At 37.3% G+C, this 19,019-nt stretch overlaps 1 protein-coding gene across 9 annotated transcripts in view; it reads right to left on the bottom strand.

Moving 5' to 3' along the window:
* The window catches only part of Eph (Eph receptor tyrosine kinase), a 688,518-nt gene that overhangs the window by 9,196 nt on the left and 660,303 nt on the right, over positions 1 to 19,019 (bottom strand). For all 9 annotated transcript variants that reach the window (XM_070083710.1, XM_070083705.1, XM_070083708.1 and 6 more), the window contains 3 exons: positions 10,312 to 10,521; positions 7,863 to 8,033; positions 3,301 to 3,467 (listed from right to left, as the gene is read on the bottom strand). In XM_070083710.1, coding sequence (XP_069939811.1) covers positions 3,301 to 3,467; positions 7,863 to 8,033; positions 10,312 to 10,521 — 548 coding nt within the window. The remainder of the gene's footprint in view (positions 1 to 3,300; positions 3,468 to 7,862; positions 8,034 to 10,311; positions 10,522 to 19,019) is intronic.

Genomic DNA, 19,019 nt, shown 5'->3' with positions numbered 1-19,019 from the left:
CGGGGTATAACTGTATGTGATTAAAATTCTCCCTTATGAAATCATCCAAGACCAGTACTACTTTATTTTCTAATAATACTGTATCTCTACAGAGAAAACAAATTTGGGCATAGAAAATCCAATGAGTATATTTAAAAAAAATTCTTATGGTTAGTTTTCAATTTAAGTGTCTTGCTTGCATTTATTTTTGGTAAATGGCTGTTAGGTGCCTAATTTAAGATTGTAATTTTTTGATACATTAATGTACAATTTTTTCCCAATTTTATAATGCACAGGGATTAAGACTGAATTTCGGATTATATGTATTTTTACTTTTTTTTATCAAAGTTGTTCTCTTTCATACATGACCATCTGGTGCATGTATGCCAAGCTCAAATTTTTTTAGTAAACATTAATTAAAAAATGTGGAATTTGCAGAGTATTGAAAAAATCTGTTCTACGTTTCATTGGCTTTGCCTTATGCAAATTCACTTTAAACCTCTGTCACATAAAGCAAGGGAGACCTGCATACTAATTCTGATAAACAGGACTCTATGGCAATTCACTCGTAGTGATGCTCTTTAAACATTCATATGATCTTTTTCTATTTCTGATCACAAACACTTCACAAGTGTTCTCTCACTGTCATTCCTAAAAATGCTACTCATATAATAAACCCACGAGTCTGCTGTTGATAAATGACACACTTATGCAGCATTTGGGTATCTTTATTATGGAAACATTTCGCCACACAGTAGCTTCTTCAGTCCAGTGCGGAAATAAGTGCAAGATGAGGAGGAGTTTGAGGTAATCAGTCCATCAGCCTGATGGACTAAAAGAGGAACACAATGGGTCTAGTAACTGGGCACCAACATTTTATTAGCTAAGCAGTTAAAACAGTACTGAACTACTTACAAATTATTCATCATTCTTATTAGTAATACATTCATTACACAAATCTCCCACCTACTTTTGATATAATAATCAGGTTTTAACTAAGAGGCAGATCCTGTTTCATGCCTTTCATGTTGGTATATGTGCATCGTAAAATCATAAAATTCTGTCAGCTTCAATGGCTAACATCTTTCATTTTCATACTTCCTGCTACTTTTAAAGCTCTAAAGAATCCACTAACCTCTGAATTCCTTATGCTTCAGGTGCCACTGAATCATCATTTATGACAGTGATGTGCATGCCACTCTGGTTACAACACAATTTGAAAGTTAATGTCCAAGTGGGCATGTCCTTACCCTTGTCTTCCCAAGCCACAGGCTTCATATCATCAAGTACATTATCTCTGCACTTCAACTTCATCAAAGTGAGGTTGAAGGAAGAGCACAGAAAGTGTGTTTGTGATTAACATCAAATTAGTTATAAAAGGCAAAAAATAATAATGAATGGTTGGCCATCATGAGTTACAAAAGCATTGTATGCAACTGCATATGGAAAAGTATGCCCTTCAAGTGACTTGAATGCTAAGCACACTATGTACAGTATTTGAATGTTTTCCAAAATGAATAAAAGTTGAGGTTCTTGAATTCTGATACAAGGAATGGGTGGAAGAGCAAGATAGTTAATGTCTTGCTATATATCACTTCATCTAAATAACATTTTACTACCCAAACTAAGCTCCTTGTCGATGTGCAATTTCCATTGTGTTATGTTTTCTGCCACTGTAATTACTGTCACCACTGCCAATAGTTCTCCTATTGATACAATATGGTCCTAGGCTTTTCAGTTTAATTTAAAAATTAAATTTGCTGCTTGTCTACTCTAACGATAATCTATCCTATCAAAATAAAATCAGTAACAAATGTGAGGTCAAGAATACATGAATATATAGGGGTCTTACACTGAATATACAAAATAGTGTAAGAAAACTTAAGATACAAACAGGGTTAATTCAAAGTAAACTAAATATAACTTGAGAAAGCTGTAGAAGAATCACCATGAATGATTAAATTTAAACTATGAATTAGTCTGAAAAATATATGACAAACTTGATAATGTATAGACTATTGAAAAATATTAATGAAAACTCTTAAAAATAGAGTAACAACAAGATAGTTTAAACTAATAGGCAAATTATGTACAGCAATAAGAAAGAAATCCTAAATTTTTCTTAAGGAAGTTTGACAGCAAAAATAAAAGATATACATACTAATTATGAATTTCAGTTAAAAATGATGAAAAATTGAGAAGGCATGTACAAGAGGAAATGTGTGAAAATTATGAGGTGGGAAACATGTTAATTGATAAAGCAATCAAAACTGCGGCAAGAACCAGACAAAATCAAGAAAACATTGAGAGCAAGGCAAAACAAATATTTTCAGCACAAAACGCAATACTAGAGCCTTCCACTCACGATGTGTGCCACGTACAAAGGTTGTCATTTATTAGCTATCGATATTCAGTTCATAAAAATTAAACCATGCCTGCCTGCTCTCTCACTCTGGCAGAAATTATATATAAAATGAAATTAGTAATGTTTAGCCCTCACATCTATGAGAAGGATTTCAAATTTTCAGATAAAATTAAGGAAATGAAGATACGAAGCCTAGAAATGAGAGGAGTACTCTAGAACAAGTTTAGTTTCAACCATCACCAACAGATAAAATAAATAAGTTAAAATTCTAAGAGATTTTACAGCAAAGAGCTTTACAGTGTGTGCTGAGAGTTGCTACTACACAATACACTTCTGAATTGCCAGCAGTCGTCCATGGCAGCCAATCAGCGCAGTGACACATTGCCATGCTAATACCAGGCTGCAAGGTACAGAGCCTTGTTTACATTGATCTGTATATGGGCACCATTTATTAGACATGTGATTGGTTCAACTGAGTAATGCCAATTTAACAAGTTTATACTGTATTAGAAAGATACAAGGAAGTTTATTTTAATAAATTAAGGAAAAATAGATTAAAAGGTGTGTTAAAATGAATATCAAATCTGTTAGGCAGACATGCATTCAAACAAGGAATTTTGCTTTATTAAAGTTAAGAATCTACTTTACCCAATTTTACTTGGGAAATAGTGTGATAGGCAAACAGGTAAAATATAGAATATGGATAGGTTTTGAACCAATCTCAGTCCCCTAAACTGTTGAGTTGGTTTTCCACATACAACCTACATCAGTAACATCAAGGATCTACTGACTAATGGGCAAACTGTAATCTGGAATTTGTATAATTTATCCTCATTAAAATGCTTTTTAATTAATGTCTTGCCATTAGATATTAACCCATTAGCAGTGAAGCCCTGATCCTGTCTTAAGCTAGCATTCAAAGCCACATGTTGCTACACAGGTTTTGTTTACAGTACCTGTTCTGAGCCACTTTGTTGAGAGCCTCAGGAGTACGGATCAGTCTATCTAGAGTCCGTACAATGGATGCAAAATTTGGACGATGATTGCGCTCCTTCTGCCAGCAGTCTAACATAAGTTGGTAAATGGCTTCTGGACACTCCATGGGTGCTGGCAAACGATAACCCTGTGGGAAAATAGGTTTACAATGATAAGATTTTGTTGCTGAAACCTTAGGCAAGTTATTAATGATACCATTCGCTGCTGAAAGGAGTTTTTTCATACTTTAAATTTATCACATCTATTGTTTCCTACCAGGGTAGGGGTAAGCCAAAGAAAAAAAACATTAATTTTCACTCATTAAATAACTGTCTATCCAAGCTTGTTGAGACATCACACTTGTATCTAACAGGATTTGCTATATTTATGTAAAACAGGTATGGTGTGGATTTAAGATTACAGTGTCATTACATGCACCTGAGATTTGTGGTTATAAGAGTAGATAAAAGAGGGGAAGTATAAATGGATGATGGAATGAATGGTGGTGAATGAGGTTTCCTCCTTTGGGCCACTCTACCTTGATACAAAATGGGAGTTGTCACAGTTGTTCTTTGCCAATGAGAAATTGCAAAGGTTGGTGGAGGAATCTGGGAGGGTATGTAAAAGAAGGAAATTAAAAATGAGCACAGGAAAAAGCAAGGTGATGAGAGCAACACAAATTATGGAAAAAACAAAGACTGGATATAAGATTAGAGCGAGGGAATGGAGGAAGTAAATGTGTTCAGATATCTGGGAGTGAACTTGACAGCAGATGTGTCTCTGAAAGATGGTAAGGATAGATAAGAATAGTACAGGGTAACATTTTTGAAAGAATGCCCTCCATTTTAGAAAGTTTCTTAGACAAGTGCTGGTTGAGTGCTGAATTTGTAGTGAGAGTATGCCTAATAATTTTCTTTCATCTTGTTTTTCAATGTCTGCATTATTTATTAGATTTATTCCCAAACACAATGCAAAAGGTCTTTTGAATACTGTCAGTTTTTGTCACCCAAAGAGTTTTCATCTGCAGATGGACTTGGTGTAAGTTCCTGAGAGGCATTACGTAATAGATCCCCTCAAGGAAGGCTCCTTGACGCTGGTGAGGGGCTCTTGATCTAGGGAATTGGATCTGTGCTCCAGTTCCCTGAATTAAGCCTGAATGCCTTCCATCCCCCAATAGGCGCTGTATAATCCTACGGGTTTAGTGCTTCCCCCTTGATTATAATAATAATAATAATAATACGTAATAGATGTAGTTAACAAAGGACACTCTTATGTTGATAAACCAAGTTAATGAATATTGTCATTAATGGGCTCATGCTGTCTGTCAGTATACCTGGAGAGGGTTTCAGGGGTCAATGCCCCCATGGCTCAGTCTGAGACCAGGCCTCATGGTGGATCAGGGTCTGATCAACCAGGCTATTACTGCTGGCCGCACACAAACTGATGTATGAACCACAGCCTGGCTGATCAGGTACTGAATTTAGGTGCCTGTCCAGTGCCTTCTTGAAGAGAGCCAAGGGTCTATTGGTAATCCCCTTTATGTATGCTGGGAGGCAGTTGAACAGTCTTGGGCCCCTGACACTTATTGTGTTGTCTCTGAGTGTACTCGTGGCACCCCTGCTTTTCATTGGGGGAATGTTGCATCTCCTGCTGAGTCTTTTGCTTTCAAAGGAAGTGATTTTAGTGTGCAATTTTGGTACTAATCCTTCTAGGATTTTCCAAGTGTATATTAACACGTATCTCTCTCGCCTGCATTTTAGGGAATACAAATCTAGGGACTTCAACTGTTCCCAGTAAGTTAGGTGCCTTATCGCACTTATGTGTGCCGTGAAAGGTCTTTGTACACTCTCTGGGTCAGCAATTTTGCCAGCAGTATTTCAGTGTACAGTATTCCAGCCTAGAAAGAACAAGCAATTTGAAAAGAATCATCATGGGCTTGGCGTCCCTAGTTTTGAAGGTTCTCATTATCCACCCGATCATTTTCCTAGCAGATGTGGTAGATGCATTGTTGTGGTCTTTGAAGGGAAGATCCTATGACATTATCACTCCCAGGTCCTTCACATTACTTTTTCGTTGTATTGTATGGTTAGAATTTGTTGTGTACCCTGATACAGTTTTAATTTCCTCATGTTTTCCATATCTGAGTAGTTGAAATTTCTCTTCACTGAACTTCATATTGTTTTGCGAGTGTCCCATTTGAAGATTTGGTTGATGTCCGCTTGGAGTCTTGTGGTGTCTTCAATGGAGGACACTGTCATAGCAATTTTGGTGTCATCTTTCTATGTCAGATATGAGGAAGAATAGGATGGGAGAGAGTACCGCGAAACAGAGCTTTTCACTGTAGCTGCCTCGGACTTTACTCTGTTTATTATTACTCTTTGTGCTCTATTTGTCAGGAAGTTATAGATCCATCTACCAACATTTCCTGTTATTCCTTTATCACTCATTTTGTGTGCTATTATACCATGGTCACACTTGTCAAAGGCTTTTGCGAAGTCTGTGTATACTACATTTGCATTTTGTTTATCCTCTATAGCATCCAGGACCTTCTCAAAGTGGTCCAGTAGCAGGGACAGTCAGGAGAGACCTGCTCTAAACCCACATTGCCCTGGGTTGTGTAACTGATAGGCATCTAGGTGGCTGGCGATCTTGCTTCTTAGAACCTTTCAAAGATTTTTATGACATGGGATGTTTGTTAGTGCTATCGGTCTGTAGCTCTTTGCAACTGCTTTACTGCCACCTTTGTAGAGTGGGGCTATGTCTGTTGTTTTTAGTGAGTGTGAGATGACCCCTGTGTCCATGCTCCCTCTCCATAGAATGCTGAAGGCACATGACAGGAGCTTCTTCCAGTTCTTGATGAACACGGAGTTCCACGAGTCTGGACCTGGGGCAGAATGCATGGGCATGTCATTTACTGCCTTTCCAAAGTCTTGTGATGTTAGGATAATATCAGAGATTTTTGAGGTGACCAAATTTTGGGTCTTGTTCACAAAAGAATTCATTTGGATTGTCGACCCTTAGTCTGGGTAATGGCTTGCTGAACACTGAGTCGTACTGGGACTTTAGTATCTCACTCATTTCTTGGGTGTCATCTGTGTATGTCCCATCTCACCTAAGGTGGGATTTTGTGCTTGGATGTTTTATGATTCCACAATGTCGAGTTTTAAGCAGTAATATGCAGTCTACTATATCAAAAGTTTTTCTTAAATCAATAAGAGGCAAATTAGTTGTTCTTTATTTCTAGAGAAGAAGACTTGAACATTTTTATTATTGCATCATTGTACCATTTCTTGGCCTGAAACAAAACTGGCAAAGGTTATATAAACAAATGTATGGATTTATAATGCATTTTCAAAATTGGATAATAATGGCAAGTTAGAAACTGGCATGTAGTTGCTCTCTTTGAGTATCACTTTTGTGCCTTAGCATCAGTATGCTTGGGAAAGTTTTGGTTTCTATAGCTTTGTTGAGCAGTGATGCAATGTATATGAATGGTAGTATATTAGCTTTGTTTTCTGCTTGTTCTTAGAGATTTATTACTGAAATTACTCTGTAGATTTGGTTGAGAATAGGTATAGAGAACTTTAGTAATTATATGGGAAGTAATCTCTAACTTTGGCATAGGAGTTTGATATTTTTCTGATTAGGTTTGATATTATAGTCAAAATGAGATAATGTAGTTTACAGTTACAGCAATTTGAAAGAAGTCTCATTTGTTGTAATAATATTGGTAAAATTACTGACAGTATGTGAGGTAAAAAGAACACACATGTGCAACTAATGCAACATTATATTGCGAAGTGTTTTGCTCTCTAGGAGCTGTCAAGATTGAAAAGGCTCCTGGAGAGTGAAACATTACTGCAATAAAATGTCACATTAGTTGCAAATGTGTCCTTCCACAAGTTTCATTTGGTTTAGTTAGTATTTGTCCAGATGTGGTCAAGTGAAGACAGTTGTTTTGGTTTTGTAGGCTTACTGATTGGTAGTAACAAGCAATTCATGTTAAGGAAACCTACTTGCAAGTCATTCTGACTGAATGAAGTTCATTATAGTCTCCAATAATAATTGTTTATGATTATCAAAGTTGGCATTAATATGTGGTGATGTGTAGAGAGCTCCTATTGAGATTGGAGTCTGTTACAATGTAGTAAATTTTGCAAATATATATTCCCCAAATTCGTCTCTGGTACATGATGAATTAATACATTTCAACTCATTAGCTTAGTAAAGTGCTATTCTACCTCCTCATGTTTTAGCTAGGTTTCTGTAAGAATAATGAAAGTTAGATTTTCATTTAATGACACTAAGAGCTCATTGATGTCATCATAGTGTTTACTTAGGGCTCTGGCATTGTAGTTAAGTACTGAGATTTTTTTTTAGTGTTGAGGAAGATAGATCTTGTTGGCTAACTGCATAATATTTCCAATCTTGGTCTGCCGTACAGTATTAGATCACAGAGCAATAAAAAAGTGTCTCGACAAGTACTGTATTGAATGCTGGATCATGTGCAGAAGGTTTCTGTCTATTAACACATAAGCAATACCTTTTCAATACTCTTTATGACATCTTGGTTGCTCCAGTTCCAATATGGTCTTTCTCCGTAACTCATGACTTCCCACATAACAATACCCAGACTCCAAACATCAGATGCACTTGTAAACTTGCGAAATGCAATTGCCTCTGGTGCAGTCCATCGAACTGGGATTTTACCTCCCTGAAAGAATAGAATTAGTTTTAATTACACAATATAAAGGTAGGGATTATATATATATATACATATAGTATATATATATATATATAGTATATGCAAGGAATTCGCAAGAGCAGGTGAAATATACACAAACACTGATCTCTGACTGAAGGAGACTCGAACCTACGAACCTTAGGACAAGGTACGCAGTGCTTTACCAATCTACCCACACTGGACAATACCTTGGCGTGTAGCATGCACTACACGTTTGATCCAAGGCAGCCAGCTTTCCCTGAATGAAGCTCTACTAGACCCAAGCACCAGCTATTTCAGCACCCTACACCACTATAATCTTATGGGTTTAGCATTTTTTTTTTTTTTAATACAAATAACTCCTTCATATTCCATATCCCTACATAGCACTGTGAACATATTTCAAGGAAAGTGTTCTACTTCAGATACTCTGGGCTCTAGCAATTTAAATAAATGGCTTTTAAAGTGTGGTTTAATAACATTTTAGAGCAGTCAAGAGCAATAAAACATCTTTAAAACCATCCCTTCTAGGGTTAGTAGCAGCGCTAGTTTCATGACATTTCCAATACTAAGATAAAAGTTCAATAATTTTTGTCATGGAGCTGAAAATGAGTATTTTATACAAGCTAGACATACTGATTTCAAAATTGAGATGAATGACTGTATAGCAAAGACAGGCTTAGTAATGTTAATTGCATTCAAAAGTGAATATGATTTAATTCTTAGAAAAGATTTATAGGAAAAAACATTTGAAAATTTTACAGTATAGTAATGTGGACTATATATTGACAGAAAACCTTTAATATTCTTCAAGTACTCTAGCCAGAAGTACGGCTATCCATGTCACACATACAATTTTTGCCCAAGACCAATAGTGTATAACACCAAACTGTTTCCAGCTATTCCAAATTCCCCCCTCCCCTTTTTTTTAACGTGTGGAAATCTAATAACGAAATGGAGAAAACTGTTATATAAATATTAAGTACTGCAAAATATATAAAACAAGACTAAGCAATGGATTACATTAAATCTCTGATTATGCAAATCCACAAACTTCAAGAAATTGCTGTCCCTAGATTCTAACAGTGGCTTTAGAGAGACTTTACTTTGGTCACTTACATCTCTGTTGGATGGACTTCATATATTACACTTATTTAAATATTCTCATGTTAATGAACTAGGGCAGAACATGAATGCAGAATAACATATGATAGAGGTTTACTGATGGATAATAGCTAAATTTGATGAAAATTAAGGTGCTTTAAAAAAAAGTTAACATATTTTAAACTTTATATATGAAAACTCACTAATCAGGTATGCCAGAAATTATAATATTGCTGGCACCACATTGGTAACCTCAACAGCAAACTGCTCAAATGTGCATAATCAAGCAGGCAGTGACAGATATATACTGGCTTGCAGACAAGTTACATTAGCCTGGCTTAAGAACACCACTTAATCTTATAGTCTCTACTGGATATTTTTATGTAATGAGAGCAAGTTAAACTTTGCCGCAAATCTCTCTCCAAAATTTACTACAAATAAATGATGGTGTGCACGTACACAAGGTCTGACGACACTGGAGGACAGGAGGGTCAGGGGTGACATGATAACGACATACAAAATACTCTCTGGAATAGATAAGGTGGACAGAGACAGAATATTCCAGAGATGGGACACAGAAACAAGGGGTCACACTTGGGATCTGAAGATTCAGATAAGTCAAAGGGATGTTAGGAAGTATTTCTTCAGCCAGAGTTGTTAGGAAGTGGAATAGTCTGGTAAGTGATGTAGTGGAGGCAGGAACCATACATAGTTTCAAGACGAGGTATGATAAAGCTCGTGGAGCAGGGAGAGGGAGGACCCAGTAATGGTCAGTGAAGAGGTGGGGCCAGGAGCTGAGTCTCAACCCCTGCAACCACAATTAGGTGAGTACAAAAGTACACACAAAACTATGGTATAGTATTAGACATTGCATGGCAAAAAAAGAATAAGTGCCAAATAAAAAAAATGGAGAAAAACGCAGGTGTGGGGAGAGAATGGAGCTATGAAGCTCGCGCTACCATACTTTGCTATGGGGATTCTTGAGCCTAAGTTACAGATGAAGAAGAAATCTACACATTCCCACAAACAGATGAAACATTAAGTAACTGATTCATTAACTAACCTAGATTCTGACTGTGGTGGAACTTATTCTTTTCCACTGCACAATGCCTTGTATATACAGCAGTTAGGTAATGAATTTTCAATTAATCTAACAGAAACTCACCCTTGTGGTATATGCTCCTTCTGTGTGACTTTCAATCTCCCTTGATAACCCAAAGTCAGCAATCTTGCACATGAGTTGGGCATTTACAAGTACATTTCGAGCAGCTAGGTCACGGTGCACATAATTCATCTCACTGAGGTACTGCATTCCTGAAGCAATGCACCGCAACATTCCTACAAGCTGAAGAACCTGGAACTTTCCATCATTTACCTGAAATGTTGAGCTAGTAGTCATTACTCTGCCTCTTCAGAGTAAATTAAAGTGTTTTTAATTTTCATAAAAAAATGCATGCTTCAGTAATAGCATGTAAAGAAATAAAGTTAATGATAATTAAAAGGTTAACAGTGTAAACTATACTGGAACCTCGGTACTCGAACGCTTTGCTCAGTAAAAAAAATTGCTTGGCAGTCAACCGTTTGCTTGGCACCTAACCAAACAAATACGACCTGCCAGAACATGTGCATCAGTCTCCCCGTAGCTGTTGCTCAGTGCAAAACTCCGCTGAACTTCGCTGTAAACTATTTCGAATTTCTTTGCATTTTTTGGTGCTTTTTTTTTATTTGTATAAATGTCACCATGGGACCTAAGTGATAACAGCCAACCAAAAAGAAAAGTGGTTAGTTACAACAGAGATGAAAAAAGAACTCACAGCAAAATATGAAAGTGGTGCCCTCACATCTGATCTTGCTACCTGTGTAAAATATTCGTTGTTTTATATTTGCTGTGAAAATCATTTCAATCCATTCATTATTAATGATGCCAGGTCAAGAAATAGGTCAATATCTAGGAAAGTGTGCATACAGCATACGACTCTGGTAGGAATATTTGAGAAAAATCATGCTATTTTTTTGAGCTTTTTTTGTTAAGGTAAACGTGATCTAAGTGTGTTTGCCCTGATGTAAACACTGCCTCCACCTCTCCATATAACACGACTTTTATTATTAATTTTGGCATCTTTACTGTGCTTTTAGGTTATCTATCATATTTATGATATCAAGTGGGAATAAATTTAATAGATAGATAACCTTTATTATGCTTGCTTTCCATTTTGAGTTTTTATTCACACACAAAAATAGAAGATTTACTGTTATACAGACTACTGCATTATTGTAAAAATGGTATAAATAATATCAGTGCCTTTGTGAAAGAATATTAGGCTCACCAGTTGACGCGTGTTGGATGCCTGATGTGATTTGTTTACTCTTGAACATCAGCAAAAATTAAACATTTCTGCTACTTTGAGCTCAATTTCAAGGTACTTTTAGTCTGAAAACCATACAGAATCATCTCAATTACTGTAATATATCTTCCATTCTATCAAATGAGACCAAAAAACAGAGAATACAACCATAAATACATATGAAAATACACCACGAAGTCACTGTAAGTGTATTTTTGGGGGTCTGAAATGGGTTAATCTAATTACATGTGCATTATTCCTTATGGGAAAAATTCGTTCGGTACTCAGATTGGCACTTGAATAGCCTTCTGGAATGAATTAAGTTCGAGTACCGAAGTTCCACTGTACTACATTTTATTATTTTAAGTATGGTTTTTTAAACACACTGGCAGTCTCTCAATGAGGTAGGGTAAAACCAAAAAAACAAGGAAACACTTTTACAGTCTGATTCAATTACTGTCTTGCCAGAAGTACTTTGACATCATAGCTCAGATGGCTCTCTGAACTGCAACATCCCCCACTCATCCTTCAGAGTGCAGGTACTTATCACTGTACTTATCACCTCCAGGACTCAAGTCCAGCTAACTTGTTTTCCTGAATCTCTTCATAAATGTTATCTTGTGCACACTTCCAAACCACCTCAACAACCCTTCCTCAGCCCTCTTAAGATCATAAGAATGTAGAAACAGTACAGCAAGCCTGCTGGCCCATACAAAGCAGGTCCTTATCAAAACCACCATGTATTTGTCCAACTTTTTCCCAAAGCTGCCAAAGACTTTACTCCCAGACACCAATCAAACCCAGCCCCTCCCAGTCATACATTTGTCCTATCTCTTTTTTAAAGCTACCCAGGTTCCTAACCTCAATTACCCTACTTGGAAGATTATTCTATGCATAGACAACTCCATTTGAAAACCAATACTTGCCTTCATCCTTTCTAAATTTATCTAACTTAAATCTGTTATTTCTGGTTCTTACTTGATACCGTATTCTCAGTATTTTATTAATATTGCCTTTATTTATGCCCATCATCCACTTATACACTTTGATATCTCCTCTCATTCTACATCTCTCAAGAGAGTGAAGATTCAAGGCTCTAAGTCTATTTTCATATGGGAGATTCCTTATACATACAGTGAATCAACTTAATTATCTTTCTCTGTATGTTCTCCAATGAATTTATATCCATTCTGTAGTAAGAGACCAAAAGAGAGCAGTATGATCGAAGTGAGGCCTTATTAGTGATGTATAGAGCTGTAAAATGACTTTTGGACTCTACTTATACTTCTTGAAATAAATCCTAGTAATCTGTTAGCCTTATTATGTACACTTAGGCACTGTTGTATTGGCTTTAGATTTCTGCCTACCATGACTCCCAGGTATTTTTCACATTCCGTGCAATCAACTCTACATAGCCTATTTTATAACTTCGAGGGTTATTTTCATTCCTAAGGACTAGGACTTTACATTTGTCCACATTGAAATGCAAATGCCATTTTTCAGACCAAGATATTAATCTGTCCAAATCTTCCTGGAGTTCACTGGTATCCTCCTCAGAATCAATCATTCAGCCTATTTTTGTATCATCAGCAAATTTACTCGTGTCATTTGTAATTCCTTAATCAAGGTCATAATGTAAATTATGAACAACAGTGGGCCCTGTGGAATGTCACTAGTGACCATTCCCCATTCAGATTTGACCCCATTAATAGAAACTCACTTCATTCTATTGGTAAGCCATGCCTCAATCCATGTTAGAACTTTACCTACTATGCCATGAGCTGCCACTTTTCTTAAGTCTTTTGTAAGATACTGAAATCCATATAAACATCATATTCTTTATCATATTCTTTATTTACTGAAGAACATCGGTAAATTTGTTAAGCAGAAACGACCTTTCATGAATCCATGCTAAGACTCTTTAATCAAAATTTGCTCAAGGTTACTGCTAATAATATCAGCTATAACTGATTCTAATAATTTGTCTACCATAGATGTCAGGCTTATTGGACAATAATTTGATGGAATGGACTTATCCCCTGATTTAAATATAGGAATTACATTAGCCAGCTTCCACACCTCTGGCACAATACCAATTTGGATGGAAGCATTAAACATGCTCGTTAGCAGCTGACTAAGTTCCAACTTGCATTCTTTAATTACCCTTGAAAATAATTCGTCAGGGTCTGGGGACTTATTTTGTTTCAAGTTATCTACCTAAGTAATACTATTAGTAACCCCACACCACCTAATCTCCAGGCTCTGAATTCTCTACATAATATTCACACCAAACATTATCCCCAAATATAATATCTCAACTGCCATCAGCCTTTTCATAGCTGCAACCTATAAAACCCATGCTTCACAAGCATATAACAGTGTTGGTAACACTATACTTAAGTACAAATAACCTTTCTGCCTCCATGGATAAAGTTTTTTTCTTCCATATATTCTGCCCTCAGTATATCACATCTAGTGTAAAAACCTCTCATATGCTAACATTTCTTCCTTATCACCCTCTTCACTTCATTCCACCAGTTGCTGCTCTTCCCACCTGCATCCACCCTCCTATACCCACAAACTTCAGCACACACTAGCACTGCATTCTGAACCCCCTATACCTCATGACATAACCTGTGAACATAAGAACATAAGAAAGGAGGAACACTGCAGTAGGCATGTTGACCCATACTGGGCAGGTCCTTTACAATCCACCCCACTAACAGAATATTTGCCCAGCCCACTTTCAGTGCTACCCTAACAACAAGCTCTGATAAATCTGTTTATTCATGTGCAAGTCCCACTCAATCCAGCCCCTCTCATTCATGTATTTATCCAACCTAAACTTGAAACTACCCAAGGTTTTAGCTTCAATAACCCTACTAGGCAGACTGTTCCAAACATCAACTACCCTATTTCCAAACCAATGCTTTCCTATATCGTTAATAAATCTAAACTTATCTAATATGAATCCATTACTGGGGGTTCTCTCATGGCGGAAGATCCTTAAGACTTTATTTATATCCCCTTTATTAATATCTATCTTCCACTTATACACTTCGATCATGTCTCCCCTCATTCTTCGTCATGCTAGTGAATGTAGTTTAAGGGGCTTCAATCTTTTTTTATATGGAAGATTTCTTATGCTATGTATTAATTTTGTCATTCTTTGCTGAATGTCTTCTAATGAATTTACATCCATTCTATAATATGTATGGAGACCAGAACTGAGCTGCAAAATCTAGGTGAGGCCTTACTAATGATGTATAAAGCTGTAGTATAACTGCTGGACTTCTGTTGCTTACACTTCTTGATATAAATCCCAGTAATCTGTTTGCCTTATTACGTACACTTAGGCATTGCTGTCTTGGTTTAACCCGTAAACGGTCCAAACGTATATATATGTTTTTTCAACATTTGAAAGTATGTAAAAAAATTAGATCTTCTTTTTGTTTTTTACATTTGAAAATGTGTAAAAAAACTTTGATCTACTTTTTTTTTTTTTGTTATATTTGAAAATATTTAAAAAACGTAGATCTACTTTTGTAGCACTACACATGTGAACGTAGATCTGCTTGGACCGTTTACGGGTTAATGTTGCTGATCAACATTACCCCCAAGTCCTTTTCACAATCTGTATAGCTAAGTTCTACATTATTTAGCTTGTAAGTGCTAGGGTTATGGACCTTCCCAAGCTTCAGAACTTTGCATTTATCTACATTGAACTGCATCTGCCACTTTTCTGACCACGAATTGAGTTTGTCTAAATCCTCCTGAAGTTCCGCGACATCCATGTCTAAATTAATTATCCTACTTATCTTTGTGTCATCAGCAAATTTGCTCATATCACTAGTAATTCCCTCGTCAAGGTCACTGAGATATAGTGGAACCTCTACTTACAAGTTTAATCTGTTCCCTGACCTTGCTCGCATCTTGATTTGCTCATTTGTTGAGTCAATTTTCCTTATTTAAATTAATTGAAATGGAATTAATCCATTCCAGTGGAATTCCAGGCATGACAAAATACTTCAGTATCTCCCTAATATCAACTCTGTGGCTTTTTTATCTATCACAATTCATCTAATACAGTGGACCCTTGAATTTCCTCCCCCTTGAATATCACGAATTTTGGAAATCGGCAACTTTTTTCATCAAAATATTGGGTTGATTTTCGTGATTTGGCTTAGAAATCGGCGGTCATATGAAATGCCTCCTGGTAATGGACACTGCTCCTGCTCATCCTCCAGACTTAGAAGAGCAAATGATGAAGGAGTTTTATTTCATCACAGTGAAGTTCTTGCCACCTAATACCACTCCTCTCCTCCAGCCCATGGACCAGCAGATCATTTCAAACTTCAAAAATCTCTACACCAAAGCAATGTTTCAAGGTGCTTTAACATAACCTCAGACTCTGATGACCCTAAGAGAGTTTTGGAAAGACCACTTCAGTATCCTCCATTGCATAAACCTTATAAGTAAGGCTTGGCAGGGAGTGACTTCCAGGATGATGAACTCTGCTTGGAGAAAATTGTGGCTAGAATGTGTCCTCGACAAAGATTTTGAAGGGCTTGAGGCTGACCCTGACAACCTTATGCCAGTTGCAGAATCTATTGTGGCATTGGGGAAGTCACTGGGGTTGAAGGTTAGTGGCAAGGATGTGGAAGAGTTGGTGGAGGACTACAATGAAGAGCTAATCACTGAAGGGCTGCTAGACCTTAATCTGCAATAGCAACAGACCACAGCTCAGGAAATTGCTTCAGAGGAGGAAGAGAGAGGGAAGAAATTGCTTTCTGCAGAGATTAAGAAGATCCGTGCAATGTGGACTAGGATGGCAAGATTTGTGGAGGAACATCACCCTGACAAAGCAGTTGCAGGCCATGTATGTGACATGTTCAATGACAATGTCTTGTCTCATTTTAGGCAAATTTTAAAGAAACGCCAGAAACAGACCTTTCTAGAACAATTTTTTGAGCGACAGGGGTCCAGTGACTCTCAAGATGGTCCTAGTGGCATTAAAAAATAAAGAATGGAAGTACAGTTGACCCTCGACTAATGGCGGCATTAAGTAATGGCAATTTCATCTAACGGCGCTTTTTGCTGTAAAAAAAAAAATGCCTTAACCAACGGCGAAAAACTTAACCAACGACGTTCATCCGGAACATGTCCCCAGCCACTCCAAGACTAAGTGTGCCATTGTTTACAAGCCGTTACGGTCGGTTTCCACGTATGCCTCAAATATATTTTGGATTATTCCACTGTTTCTAATGCTTGTAACTGCTAAATAAGTCACCATGGGCCCCAAGAAAGCTTCTAGAGCCAGCCCTTTGGTAAAGGATGTGGGAAACGCGATAGAATTCAAGAAAACGTTTGTAGAAAAATACAAAAGTGGTGGTGGTAGAGGGTAGTAGTGATGGTGGTAGAGGGTAGTAGTGATGGTGGTAGAGGGTGGTAGTGATGGTGGTAGAGGGTGGTACTGGTTGTGATGATGGTGGAGGGTGGTACTGGATGTGATGGTGGTAGAGGGTGGTACTGGTTGTGATGGTGGTAGACGGGGTGGTGATGGTGGTAGAGGGTGGTAGTGATGGTGGTAGAGGGTGGTCCAGTGATTCTCAAGCTGGTCCTAGTGGCATTAAAAACAAGAAGGGAGGTAACCCCACCAAAGGACTCAGTACCTGACGTCTTTATGGATGGGGATTCTCCTTCCAAGCAATAGACAATCCTGAATTTCCTCTGCTGTTGGCACATCACTCATCAACAACTCCACAATAAAGGTAAGTTGCATTTAATTATTGTTTATTTTGCATGTCCCATTCCTTTCCATATAAGGAAATATATATTTCATGTAAAAAAAAAAATTCAAACTTTGGGGTGTCAGGAACGGATTAATTCTATTTCCATTATTTCTTATGTTGAAAATCAACTCGACCAAAGGCAATTTCGACCAACGGCAAGCCCTCTGGAGCGGATTAATGCCATTGGTTGAGGGTCCACTGTAACCCCAGAAAAGGACTTGGTACCTGAAGTCATTATGGAAGGGGGATTCCCTCTCCAAACAATAATAACTCTTTCATCATCTCCCCTCCTCCCGTCTTCCACACATCATCAACTCTTCAATAAAGTTATTATTGTTTTATTCTTCATGTCTCATTGTCTTCTGTGTAGATAAATGTGCATTTAATGTAAAAAAATATATTTTTTTTAATACTTTTGGGTGTCAGGAATGGATTAATTTGATTTACATTATTTCTTATGGAGAAAATGGTTTTGAAAATCATGAATTTTGAATTTCAGCAGACTCTGGAACGGATTAATCACGAAATTCAAGGGTCCAATGTATGACACAATAAACAACATTAATAACATAGAAACACAATACAGTGTATATACACTAGAATGAATGAAATATGTCATTACGTATGTGAGGAGTGGTAGTGTGTGGCGGCCACTGTGGTTGTTGGGGTCTATAAGGGTCACCACAGCGTCTTGACTACATACCTTCCCATGCTCTTATTATAACAGAAAACGGAGTGTTTGTGAGGCAAACTGCATTAGATCACTATGTAGTTTCATAAGGAAAATAATAATGTAAAGAAATTATGTAGTACTACAGCATATGCTGCCAGTTCATTTCATTTCGTCCTTTTTCTATTTCATAATGGCAGTCTTCAAGCTGGCACTGGACAAGTACCTAAAGTCGGTTCCTGACCAGCCGGGCTGTGGCTCGTACGTTGGTTTGCGTGCAGCCAGCAGTAACAGCCTGGTTGATCAGGCTCTGATCCACCAGGAGGCCTGGTCACAGACCGGGCCGCAGGGGCATTGACCCCCGGAACTCTCTCCAGGTAAACTACTACACTCTTAATGCTATGTACACTTAATTCCTACACTCCACGGTAATCATCCTCTTTTTCTTCTCAGCACTCTCCTGTGGACTTGCTTTCTTAGGATCCATGGTTAAAAACAAGAAATTTCGCAAAATAACTGCACAAAACTTAAGAAAAACATGAGAATTCCTTCAACCATGATGCAAGCTCCATTAGTACATATGGACTGCTGAGCTTTGTTTTGATATGCACTGCCGTCTGTGGGTTTTAGTTCTTCCTGCGTATCTTGGCTCCTGTAAGATTCCTTTAATTTTAGTTCGATGTTTGCTATTTCTCTCAACAGTTGCTTATGTCTTACCCTAACTCTAAATTATTAACTTTCACTTTACTCTGCTATGTTCTGCTATATTTGTCACCCACCTAAAAATATGGACATCCAGAAGTCTATCCATCAATATATTATCTACTAATACATAGCCCGACAAACTGCTGTTATAATGCCTTGTATGATATAATAACATAAGAATTGAGGAACATTGCAGCAGACCTACTGGCGCTTACAAAGCAGGTCCTTCTCTAACCCAAACCCACTAACAAAAATATTTGCCCAACCCATTTTCAATGCTACCCAAGGAATAAGCTTTGATAACCCTGTTATATCATGTGTATATCCAACTCAAATCCAACCCCTCTCACTTATGTATTTA

The sequence above is a fragment of the Cherax quadricarinatus genome, chromosome 10 (assembly GCF_038502225.1).
Source record: "Cherax quadricarinatus isolate ZL_2023a chromosome 10, ASM3850222v1, whole genome shotgun sequence".
In the NCBI taxonomy this organism is placed as follows: domain Eukaryota; kingdom Metazoa; phylum Arthropoda; class Malacostraca; order Decapoda; family Parastacidae; genus Cherax; species Cherax quadricarinatus.
This window is presented reverse-complemented; position numbering and strand designations above follow the sequence as displayed.